The sequence below is a fragment of the Schistosoma haematobium genome, chromosome 7, assembly GCF_000699445.3.
Source record: "Schistosoma haematobium chromosome 7, whole genome shotgun sequence".
In the NCBI taxonomy this organism is placed as follows: Eukaryota; Metazoa; Platyhelminthes; class Trematoda; order Strigeidida; family Schistosomatidae; genus Schistosoma; species Schistosoma haematobium.
In genome coordinates this window covers 8,546,825-8,559,798 of record NC_067202.1, presented here as the reverse complement: position 1 = coordinate 8,559,798, position 12,974 = coordinate 8,546,825, and the positions used below count along the sequence as shown (strand labels likewise).

The 12,974-nt window shown below is 34.8% G+C and overlaps 1 protein-coding gene across 2 annotated transcripts in view; it reads right to left on the bottom strand.

Moving 5' to 3' along the window:
- The window catches only part of MS3_00009546 (uncharacterized protein), a gene marked incomplete at its 5' end in the record, with an annotated part of 47,430 nt that extends 38,281 nt beyond the window's left edge, over positions 1-9,149 (bottom strand). The window contains 3 exons of one of the 2 annotated variants that reach the window (XM_051217921.1): positions 3,690-3,848; positions 8,661-8,793; positions 8,827-9,149. In XM_051217921.1, the coding sequence (XP_051064358.1) occupies positions 3,690-3,848; positions 8,661-8,793; positions 8,827-9,054 (520 nt within the window). The remainder of the gene's footprint in view (positions 1-3,689; positions 3,849-8,660; positions 8,794-8,826) is intronic. The other variant, XM_035730448.2, reaches the window with a different exon arrangement.
- Positions 9,150-12,974: the final 3,825 nt, after the last annotated feature.

Sequence of the window (12,974 nt, the reverse complement as noted above, 5' to 3'; positions counted from 1 at the left end):
AGTATTAGTAATTTAGATATAAATTGTGCAATTTTTAAACCTATAAATCCATTTACCTTTTATTTAAAGTTCAATTTCATGACTTGATTGCAATGATACTTTAATAAATAAGAGTACCTGTTAAAACCTATAAATTGGCAACGAAAGAATATATGATTGTATGTATAATTTAACTCAAAATCTCTACTCTATATGTTTTTCTTTGAGAGGAAATTTTAATTGTGGGCATAGTTTAGTCATCAGTGACTAAATATGGATGGATTCATTTTGGTGATTCTTAGGCGGATTCAGAATTCATCTCAAACGGCAAGGAGTTATTCAGGTTTCTTTCCGTAATAGATTATGTGCTCAGATAATCCAATAGTTTAGTAGATCAAACATCTAAGTCTAGCCGACTTCCGGAATGGATTCATGTATTTTATTGTAAGAAGTACATGTTCGAGGGTACTAGAACATAATACTTTTACTTGGAGTAGTGTTCACATTGAGGATGTGTCAGTGTGTCGATTGGTGCTTTCTTCTTCATATACTTTGGGGGTAATCGTACTTTAGACCATATTTCTAGATTGACTAAACCAGGACTTGATCCTTCATTTAAACTAAGACTTAAAATAAACATGATTTTTCAAAGCTTAAATCATAAGCTGATCTTAGCTAGGCCATCACTGAGAACCTAAAAGCATTGAACGGCCGTTTTGAATTAGTATCAAGGTGTGTATCCACGGTCTAGTACGTGAGTATCGCGCGCGAACGCTTAACCTGAAAACTATTGACTCGGGATCCAATAGTATTAATTTCTAGCTTTAACTGATTCACGATACTGTTTAACCTATTGCATGTGGCGGATAACTGTCTCACATCCAACATGGATTGAACTCCACTAGACATGGCTTCTCATAACTATGCACTATAGGCAATGGATGAGGGTTTCACAATATCGCGAATAGACTGAAGTTAGACGTGTACACAGCTGCATCTCGGCTCATTGGTCCTGAGGTCAAGCGTTTGCATGAAAGACTGAAGGTCCTGGGTTCGACCACTAATGGAGGGATCAAGGATGCACAATTCCGAGGGGTCCCATACCAAGAAGAAACGGCCGTCCACTGTTTCTAGGTTTTCAACATTAATCGTGCTAAGATCAGATTGTGATTTAAACTTTAGATATTGCATCCATCTTGAATCAACCTGATCATACTTAATAATCAGTGTGTAATTTTAACTATTTTCAGAATACATATCATTTAGAAAGAATAAACATGACTGATAGTTCTTTAGATTATTTAATTTTGCGGAGATTTCTTATAATTATAAGGCAACATTTACGACAAAGTGTTTTCAACCAGAGAGTTATTAAACATCAAATAATAGCGATTGCGTCCTATTTCGACAGACTACATTCATGTGGACTCACAACTTTACATGCTATCGAACAGTCAGTCAGTCAGCTACAACGTAGGACCAGGCACATATGTGCATTGGTCCAGGTTGCCATACCGCATCAGCACAACAAGATGAACACCGGATTCATAGCAGTGGTTATGTCAAAGGTGGTAATATATAAGAGAAAGATTGCATATAGAGATATAGTACAAGAAGAAAAACTTGGTTCGTAGAAAGAAAGGTATGAAGCGATTTTAATCTCTTAGTTTAAGGGAAGACAGGGAGTGTATACACCGACGCCATTGTGATCGATTCTGAGCCATATCACCAAGAGTCTCCAACCATTGGTTACGATAGTCACGCGGACCCCAACCAAGTAGTCTGCATCTACCAACATGGCTCAGACTAGAAGTTGGTGACTTCAAGCACTGATGCCACGTTTTGGTTTGGCCGCCCCTGACTTTCTTCCAACCATCTCCAATACCGGATAGCATTGCACGTCGTGGTAATCGGTATTCAGGCATACGTAACACGTGGCCCAACCATCTCAGTCGATCAAGATTCATAACCTCATCAACTGATTTACCATCATTTCCTAATACCCTGCGTCTAACCTCATTATTACTTACCCGGTGATCCCAGCAGATGCCAGCAATATTTCTAAGGCATCTGTGGTCAAATACTAGTAGCTTACGAGTGTCTTCTACTCTTAATGGCCATGTTTCGCTGCCGTAAATTAAAACAGAACGGACTGCCGCGCAGTATACTCGTCCTTTTATTGATAGACGGATATCTCGCCTTCGCCACAGGTGACGTAAGTTGGCAAAAGCCAAACGAGCTTTTCGAATCCGTGCTCAGATTTCGTCAGACACCAACCCATTAGGGCTGATCAGACTTCCAAGATAAGTGAAGTAGCTATCGAACAGTAGGGAAATCGATCTCCCAATAAGTAAACTTTTGTTTAACCACTCAGCTAGCATCCAGTTTTCTACATTTTCAACTTCAACCAATATATGTGATAAAGTGAAATCCCTTGTTCCATAACATTTACAAATCAATGCCTCACCCTTAAGATTGATGATCTCACAAGCCACGGTTTTTTTCACTATTATTTCGAGGAATTCACCTTGAAGTTTTTATCTATTAAGATGAATAATGGATATTCCGTATAATTTGAAAATGATTTATACCACATACTATTCTCAGATTATGCACAGTCAATAAACAGTGAAAACGAATTTAGAAGATAGAATAATGAATTTAGTCACAAGAAACACTATTCAACATGGTTGATTATAAACCATAAACCTCAAACTTTTATTAGTTATACGTTTTTGCTAAACAGTATATATTGTATCCACTGAGCGTTTATTCATAGTCAAAAGTGCTTTCACTTTGTAAGTCATATATAGATTACAGATGCACTTAAAAGGCTTAGAGTATAAAGAAATGAATCAGATCACTTAAACTTGACTATACGTTACTTGGTACTTTCGTTTAGTAAAGATGAGTTTAAATACCTTATTAATCTGTCTATCATCGATTGAAAAAGTACTTGATTAGAATAATTTCATTGATTTCTTTTCAATATACTGATCAGTAAACTAGAAAACCAATAACTTGTCTAAACTGAAATAGAATGTGAATTAAGATTGTACAAATGAATAACTTGATAAATGTCATTTAAGAATTTGGTAAATTTTTTTCTGACTAACTTCATTATTTGTCATTTTTATGGAGGATAGAAAAAGGGGGAGAGAACGCTTGCAAAATATACATGTAATAAAGAATAAGTCTTTAAACGAAAAAACAATTAATTGAGATCATGAACTTATCAATGTTAGACCATCATTGAAAACCTGGAAGCACCAGAGGGCTGTTTCTTCCTATTATGGGACCCCTCAGTGGTGGTCAAACATTATTAGTTTCATGATCTCAATTAAAACTCAAAAATCTCCACAACCTTATACTGATAAAAGCAATTAGTTTATATATATGGGCACAGGATTAGTCTGTATGTTAATGTTTTGATTTCTGTATACTTTAAAATTCATTTAGTTGATTTTTAATTGTAGGATATACATGTACGTGTATATAATGAGAAAAGTTCATGCAGCTATCTGAATTGAACATTTTAGGAGTAATTTATGGCAAGAATTGACGCCAGCTGTGAAATCATGAGAAACGAAGAAGGATTGGATAACTGATTACTAAACTTCTCTCACAATTATAAATTTAACTGTTTGCTGTACCGAACAATAAATACATCAAGTTAGTTTTTTTACTCCTTTGTAAGAAATATTTTATACCTGCTTCATCAGACTCGGCAAACCAGATTTCTGCTGGAACACTTAGAGAACGACGTAATTTAAGTCCAGTCTTAATATCTTCATTAAGTGTGAAATCCACATCTTCCAAATGACCATAATTTAGAAACGAAGACAACGGTCGTCGTTGAATTGCTTCCTCTATCAGGTAAAACGAAACAAAAAGACGAAAAAATTACAATTAATTCCTGCAAACATTTTCATCAAACAACTAGTTAAATATTTTTTCTTGAAAATAATCTATCCAATTAAACAAAAATTAACAGCAATCAATTCTTTGTTCAATTCCCAAATGCTCTCAAAATTCTGTTGACCATAGAACGTAGCTCCCGTGACAACTACATGAAATATTAATTTAAAGATTACACGTATAAATTAAAGTCAAAATTTATGCTTTATAAGGTAATAAGAATAAACAAAGTATTAAAGTAATTACATAATTCTAACTGTAAATTTAATCACATACTATTGTAGCGTATACTCCTTATGTTGACAGGAATAAGTAGTATGTAACACCAATCAGAAGTGGAATGCCTGGTAGCAGAAGGTTGAAAAGATCGAATTGAAGAAAAAAGGAATGTAAGCAGACAGTAATTCTAATGAAATTAGAAATGAAGGAATGATGAAGATTGTAAGAAACAATTGATGGAAGATGTGCAAACGAAGTATTAAATGTAAGGTTTTCATGTTTTATCAAAACACCATAACAATAAACCGGTTTTGCCACCTAAATCTTCGTTCACAACACTATTGTTCCTCACAATATGGAGGAACTGTTCAACATTTTCATATGAGCTTTAACATTACAGATATATACAATCTAATATAAATTAACGGACCACTCAGTAGTAACTAGTATGGTGTTTATCTAGTCCTTACTTCTAATTAGATTTTGTTCATCAGTTTGATGTGCAACCACTAGCTAATTGATATGATACCGTGTTCATTTTGTTTGGACGTACTTTTATTCTAGTTTACTTCATCTGTTGTTTGAACATTGATAAAATGTCAAAGATCAAAATCACTTATCAGTGTACGAGGTCTTGTAATTATCGACCACAATAATCATTATAAAAGACGTTTACATTCGAAACTATATTGTGTTTAGGTGAAAAGTGCATTTAACTTAGTTTTACACTTTTTTTCACTCCAACACATATATATGCCATGTTACTAAAAGATATTTAATTAATGATTATAAAACAAATGTCTATACCTTAATTTCAAAGACAACTGGGATTTCTGGAACGGGATAAACTTTTTTTGCTAGTTTGTTGATGTTTGGTAAGGTCTATAGTTCATTTTTATTACTGCGTTCAGCGTTCTTCAAGTCCATTGCCAAAAAAGACGAATCATAATTGTTTTTATTTGGAGATAAGTTAGATACAAAATAACCTTTTTACCCTCACGGTTTACTATAGAATGATAAGCTGAGGGAAAGTTCTTCTTTTGTCGTTTAGAACAGGCGGATAGTGGTACTAAGATATAGAATCATTTCAATAAACCTACCATTAACTCAAAGTCACTAAATTAGTGTTTTCAGACGAAAGTTGAGGTCAAGTTAACCCAATGACATCATCAAAAAGGTAGAGTTTTCAGAGAACAGTCCGGCTGTGAAGAAGTTGCCCAACGAAGACAATGGGAGACGGTTGCATAATGCCGTGGATTGACTGACGTTAGACATAAGCACCGCTGAGTCCCGGCTCAATGGCCTAGAGGTTAAACGTTCGCTCATGAGGCAGAAGGTAATGGGTTAAATTCCCGCGTGCGGGGTGGTGGTTTAGCATAGCCGAGGAGCCCCATACTAATGCAAGTCGGTCATCCATTGTTTCCAGGTTTCAATGATGACTAAACATTGATCGGTTTATGGTTTCAATGAAACAGTCCATAGTTTGAAATGATCCTTTTGACGAAAGCCAGTGATATTTACATCGACACTCCGTGATCATACACTATATACTGATGAGTATTTTGGTGTAGCAGTAAGTTTACTCAAACTAGAACGCAAAAAGGTATTTTAGGTATACAAAACAAAATCAATTTCATTTTAGGCTTTTATTTAAAATTCTGATATCCCGAAACTATGCTTTCTGATTTTGTAGCTTCTGTACTTTTAAGCAGTAATAGTGCTGATAAAATATGATGAGAAGAATCGATTTAGCTTTTTTCACTCATCAAATATTTCGTTTTTAATTAACTAAACAGTACAGAATATCTGTTTCATCCATTTACAGGCCTTCTTTAAATTCTCCAGAAACGTTTGACTGAAAGTTAATTGTGATAAAAAGGCCATATTTGAAAGTATAATAAATCTAAAGGGTAAACATAATCGAGTCTAACCATTTTTACAATTTTGTTATGGAATTTAAGAGTTTAATTTGAATAGAAACAAAATATTATCGATGTTCAGCCACTACTATGTTAAAAGGAATTGCTGTTTTCTTGATGTCAATATTAAAATGAAGGTCTCAGGTTAAGATAATCAATTAGTATATTACGTTAGGAAGCTGTAATAACCATGATGAGATATTTCATAATTGCAAAACTACTTTGTATCTCAAGTTATAACACTAGCTGTGCAGAAGTGTGATTAAAAAAGTAATTCACAGTTATTGAAGGCTTCATAAAACACTATGTATTAGACATAGTCGGCTTGAAATACTGGTTGGTTAGTTTTATAATCAGCTACAAAATTGCGGCTGTAATCAATATTCTGCCCCAATCTAAACCTTGAACATCCTATCAATATTTTCGCTTTACACACTGCTGTCCATTGTATTGATAATGATAGTAGAGACTCATCTATTCAAATCCAGATTGATTCATTCAGACAAGTGATTTGGAACTCTACAAATGTGTCAAGACTCAAGGAACTACTTCTAATCTACGTAAAAGTCATTTATTATAGCGTATTTTGTATATACGCTGCATGTTTGGGCCCATTGTGTAGCATGTCTTAGTTAGGTTAACCAGAAAAATGAATAATGACTAGTTACTAGACTTTGCACCATTCGATTATAACATACTAAGAGAATCTTGGCATATTTATACAAATCTGCTCCATCTAAAAAAACGTTTTATAAGGTTAAAACGTTATACAGTTCTTTTATCTATGTCAGTCAAAAAAATTCCGTTTCAAACAGTAAGTAAACATGAGGTTCTGTTTTCAGCAGAACGCATCTAACGAAATGACACAAAAAGCATTCCCGCTTATATTTCTAACCTTATAGATTGACTAGAAAGTATGGTTTCACCACATAACTTGCAGTTTACAATGCAATTTCACTCATAAAGTCTCACTGAAAATTAAATATATCACAGGTAACTTTATTGACTGATTCCATATGTGAAATACATTCACTGTTACAGAGACACTAACAGATGTTAACGTGACGTCAAGAGCTGACCGTTGACTGACTTAAAACGCACTGACTACAACTATCCATGTAGGTGAAATGGATTCCTTTAGTCTTTAATAGGAAATAGAAAGGAGAATAATTTATTGTCTGGCAGTCAATGTATATTTGTGACAACGCAATTAACTACTGCTTCATCGTATGTGGTAGGTATGATCAGAAAAGCACTGGGATAAATACATTTACAATCATAAGATAGCTGATCATTTTTCTTTTTTTTTACAAAGCACATGAGCGTACAGAAATGATACTGTTTGAATTTAACGGACTGTTCAGTACTCAGTTCTTTTTGATTTTTTAAGTATATCCATGATTGTAAATCATGTAATAGAAAGCTTTAATGCGAATTTACAAAATCTAGTTAGTTCCATAAATCATTTGACCTAAGGATAAAACTTCTTTATTTTATTAGGCAGCTATGTTAATGAAGACGACAAGAAATCTTTAAGAAACGAGAATTCCCAGAATAGAAACGAGTATACATTAAAGAACCATTCACAAGATGACTTTTAAATTCATTAAGTTAGCTTTACAGGAAGTAGTTTATAGTATCTCTGACTTACTTTGATACTTATTATGCTCCTCTCTGCGTTATTCATATGTTCGTATCGTTTAATAATCAGCACAAGTAACGTATATTTGCTATGAAAAACCAATGTGCTTTCTAAAGACCTATAAATTCATGACTAGTGACAATAGGTAATCGACAGCAACAAAATCTAAATAACGTAATAAATTATTTCAGCCATAGGCGAAACATAAATGAACACTTATCTAATATTTATGGACAAAACTTACAAAAAGTTTTAAACAGCACTAAATTTCGTCATTACCTAGCCTAATACCTGTTGGTTTAGATCAACAGGCAGTTAGTAAGGGCAGGTTGTTTAGTTTACATACTTCGATGTGGTCTTTCTTGTCGGCCTTCAAAACAAGGAATGAAATTGCTCAAGATGAGAATTAGTCTTTCAAATAAATGTGTGTACTTCGTTTCGAAATAAAAACTTGGTTATTAAATGATAGTTGGATATTTCTTCTAAACAATAGGGACGGGGATTGCTTTCTGAAAACTACTCCAGATCCTAATGGGTCAATAAACGTTAAAGTCATAATTGCGTTACTTGAGATTATCTCCAAATGTAACGAGGCAGTGCCGTTTACAGATTTAGTGACTTTACTCCATTTTTGCATAAAAATGCTATTCTCCGTAATAAAATACACGTATTATTGTGTTCACGCATAATTCGACATGATTTATTAACGCATGGACAGATTCAGTAATTTATTTGTAGCAAATAGCATTTCTATCGTATCATAACAAATATCTCGACGAAAATTATCCTTCAGGTTTTAAGCATCCAAAAATCGCCAACAGATATGTTTAGCTTAACATAACTCTACATTTTTGTGTTTCTTTCAACAACATCAGCTCCTAATGTTTACAAGAACAACACACGTTTTTAGGAGGACTTTGTGTTTTAAATACGACACGATTAAAATTACCGAAACTGTAAAAATATACAAAAGACTCACTCACTCTTGCTAAAAATTCTGATAAGCTCGTCTTCGCTTAACTGACGTACCCACTGAACGAGGAACCTTTTGGCCGATAAACCAGGTCTAACTAAATAAGTACGATGGTACTGTCTATCATCTGAAAAGTCACTGTCCTTTAAAAATCAGCAACGTGAGCTAGGCTTTACCTTTAACTCATATTTAAGAACTTCGTTGACCGATATTTTGGCTCCTTCCAAAATTTTCTCTAATGGTTGATGTCTTAATTTCTCAGAAAGACATAATTCTCTATCCTTCCTTTCTTTATTTAGTTGTGCCTTCGGACATAGTCTCAGAACACCATGCTCCGGAATCAAAACCAGTGCTAAGTCATGGATATGCGTCTTAGGAAATCGATAACTTCTTGACCTGCTCATGTGAAAACAATCAAAATGGAGCACTTTTCCAAAGTATACAAGAATGTATTTTCGATGTATTAAAACAACCTACAGCAACTTCCAACCGACTTAAGGTAATTCAATTGATACTGCCGCAGACTGTCTTCAAATTGAAGCAATTTAATATTTCAGAGACCAAGTTAATTTATTTTAGTGGTAACTGTTTACATTTTTGATGTTCAGTTTCAGTTTGGAAAGGACAGGAGGCTTGATGGCCTGTGTTAGTCCTGGCAATGATGGTCTCTCAGTTGATCCAACTTTCTATTAAAAGAGCCGATGGGAAGAGACTCAACCGCGTGCTGAGGTAATGAATCCCACTCAATGGTGATTCGATGGAAAAGTCGACGGTCAACTGATAAGTAATCTGTTCTGGGCTTGTGAACGTTTTTGGAGTGTCCTCGTAAAGTCTCTGTTTCGGAAGACAAGAAAGGTGAGAGCATATCAAGTTCAAATTTGTCACTAAGCAGTTTGAAAACTGTAACCACGTCGTCTCAATTCTTCGATATGACAACGGGAATAGGTTTGGCTTCGCCAGTCGAGCATCATACAGCAATCTGCTTGTTTGCTGTTCTCTGAACCTTTTCCAAAAGCATTTTAAGCCTTCAAAACAAATAGTTTTCAAAGTTTCCAGTGTAATGCTGCCTAAAATAATGAATGGTGTCTGTTTAATAAAGACTATCTATTAGCACAAAAGTTCGGAGTTATAAGAATGTTTATATATTCTGTTTTCGGAGGTAACGCTTTGAACCAGTTGATTCGCAGACCATTTGTGCCCATTGTACTGCACTTTTATGTCACATCTTCTTATCTGAGAAGTTCCATCATTACCTAACGAATATTTTGTCCTTTATTTCTAGTGCACATGTTAGGTAGGATTTTTTGTATGTTTTGCTTGTTTATCTCAATGTAATATGCTGGATGGCAATGACCGTTGATTGCATTTTACATCTCCATGCATGACTGACTTTTGTAACTTAGACAAGATTATTGAATTTCTCTGACACACGCAAAATAGTAAGGAGTTACTTTGATTTTCCTCTGGTACCATATGTAGAGATGGTACTTACTAGGTATTACTGAAACAGATAATGTCTAACTGTGGGATATGGACAGTTTCACCCTTACCGATCATCAGTGTGTCCGGTACTTATCTCCAAACCCATGAGAGCATCCAGTTCCTTTGTATAAGTTAGTCTAGTCTACTTATGAAATGTTAATGCTTTGCGTTCGTTAAAATTGAAGATTTCAAGAGTCTCTCCTGCAACATTACAGTATTTGATTTGGGGGACTAATTAACCTTGTTTTTCTATTGTTTAACTCGGAGTCTCTTCGGGCTTCAAATAGCGGTTCATCTCATCAATTAGATACATGTATCTTTCTAATAAATATATTTCAAGTATTGCCAGATCTAAGTCTGCCACAGTAAGCATTAAGGGGAATTGTCTCCAAAATTACAAATCTTGTGTCAAAGTCGTTTGCCCAATAGTCGTGATTCTCGTTCTATTAGAAGTTTGAACTGTACCTTAGGAGGATTTTCTTCCTAGTTCAATTTTATTCTCAGCACAGCATCTCTATTCTTTGAAAAATTTGTGACAGTGCGTATTGTAAGCGTCAGTATGACGACATTCTTGGGATTACATAACTCAGTCATGTAGGCGTGAGCAATATACATACGTCCTTAATATTTATATTAGATACATTATTACATTGGTGAGCTTACTTGTATTCTTCAGGGGTTCTTACAAACGACTTCACGGTGGAGCGTGACATTTTTAACAACAGTATGAGTTGAACACAAAATTGTATAGATTAGGCAGTCACATCAGGGGACTATTTGTCTAACACAATGGATAAGTACACTAATAATGATTTTAGATCTAAGTCTCAAAAGCTTTCAGGATCTTTCCGATCTTTTATTTAGTAACACCAGATGAAAGTGAGGCTTGCAAAAACTCTATTTAAATATGCAAAATATTCATGATTCAATGCGGAAAATCATGAAAAGTAATGTCCACGTAAACTAAGAAAGTATATGACTATTTTATCTATGGAGTCTCAATTCTGATAGGATTTTATTGGCAAAATTTCAGTCATGTAACTACAGCTATTACAAGTGAACAGCTGCATGATTTTTACTGTAAGCTCCAGCTGTAAGGTCCAAACTACGGTTTGGAGTGAAGGACAGCTGTCTGGATGAGTTAGATACGCGCCCTCGCCCGATTGAAACCAAAACAAAGTAATTGGATAAGATGACGGTTCTAAACAAATATAACCACTCAGCTATCCAACCAATAATTGTTCAATTGATCAAATCAATCCCCACAAATAACTGTTATTCTATCCTGTCTGGATAGATCACGTACAGATTCGTTCAAAAGGTAATAATTGGTCGATCTATAACACAGAGTGTTTTCAATTCTGGAAGAGTGCTTCAATTCACAACCAAAATGCACAATTCCAGTCAACACAAGTCAAGCAATCAAAAGCAGGGACAAACCAAAATGGCTGCCGCCCAGACTTAGTATAAAGTAAAACAACATAAGTACAGTTCGGGGAGAAACACGGGGGATTAGTGAAGGTGTAGTAAAAACGAAAACTATAATTAATACAAATATTAACAATTCAAATGTAATCAAAAAGTTAACAGTGTACAACTAAGAGGATCAATAGGATAAAGTGCAAGTATATACATGGAGGGATTTTCACAAACACACAAAGCATTCAAAATGGATCTTACATCAGCATTTCCAGTTATCACACACTTAACGACCGAACTGCAAATATTCGGTTTGAACGCAGGACTGACGAACCAATGTTTATTCGAATAGGCCAGACTACGTTCTTCTGTATTGTTAACAAAGCGTTTTTGAGACAGTCGTATTAAATTATATCAAAACACAAACTCTGTGCTCAATTTAAACGGTTCTAACTTAGGAAATAGAACAAATTAGATCAGAAATACAAAATACCTCAAACGGTACAGCCTGTGCTATACAATCAGAAGTTTCTCCGACACAAAGTAGCGTGTTAAGCAATAAAAGAAACAGTTAATACTAAAGGGTTTGATACCTGAGAATCAATAAAATATTCCCAATAAGATGGGATCAAATATCTATCTGCAGGGATTCCAGCAATTTTCCCAAGCAGACAGTCAAAAGGTTAACAGTCACACACTGAATCACGCCGTGACACTGAGCTTAGTCAAACACGACCCTACTGTCAATAGTCCGGCAACATGCAGTAGAAAACTAGGTAACAAAAGATAGGCCTTTAATTGAAAATCACATAATAAAGGCTCAGACGAGGAAGAATGAAGAACAAAAGGTGTGGTTAAAATACACAACAGGGAGAAGAAACAGACAAATGACAGTACTGTCCAACAAAAAAGCTGCGGAGCGATTTTCATCGCTCTCTTTCCGTTACAACACATATATTCCGTATTCCTTTCGTTCAGTAGATGTGATATCTGTCAAGACAACTTCTAAGAGGAACATCACGTAGCAACCTTTTTTTATGAGGTAGTACTTGTCTACTATCTAGTCTTTATATTTCTCCATGTTCAAAAATTGCTTTTCTTCAAATAGTTGGTCCGTAGCTCCCAAAGCCTCTTGCAAATGATACAGCCATGCCAGTAAAAATTTTCCAAGATATATTCGAGCGTCCTTTGAGTAGTTGGTCCTCTTGCACAAGCTTCTGATATCTCTTAATCAATAAATCTGGATTCATTACCATATTTCTGTCTCAAAAAACATGACAAACAATACATAGGCAATTGATAAAATGAGAATGTTCAGCAGTCAAACGAGGAGTAAATCAATATATGAGACGGCTCAAGTCGCTGCAGCCGTTTTGACACAAATATTAAGGATTCCAGTAAGAAAAAGCAATGTGAAAATATA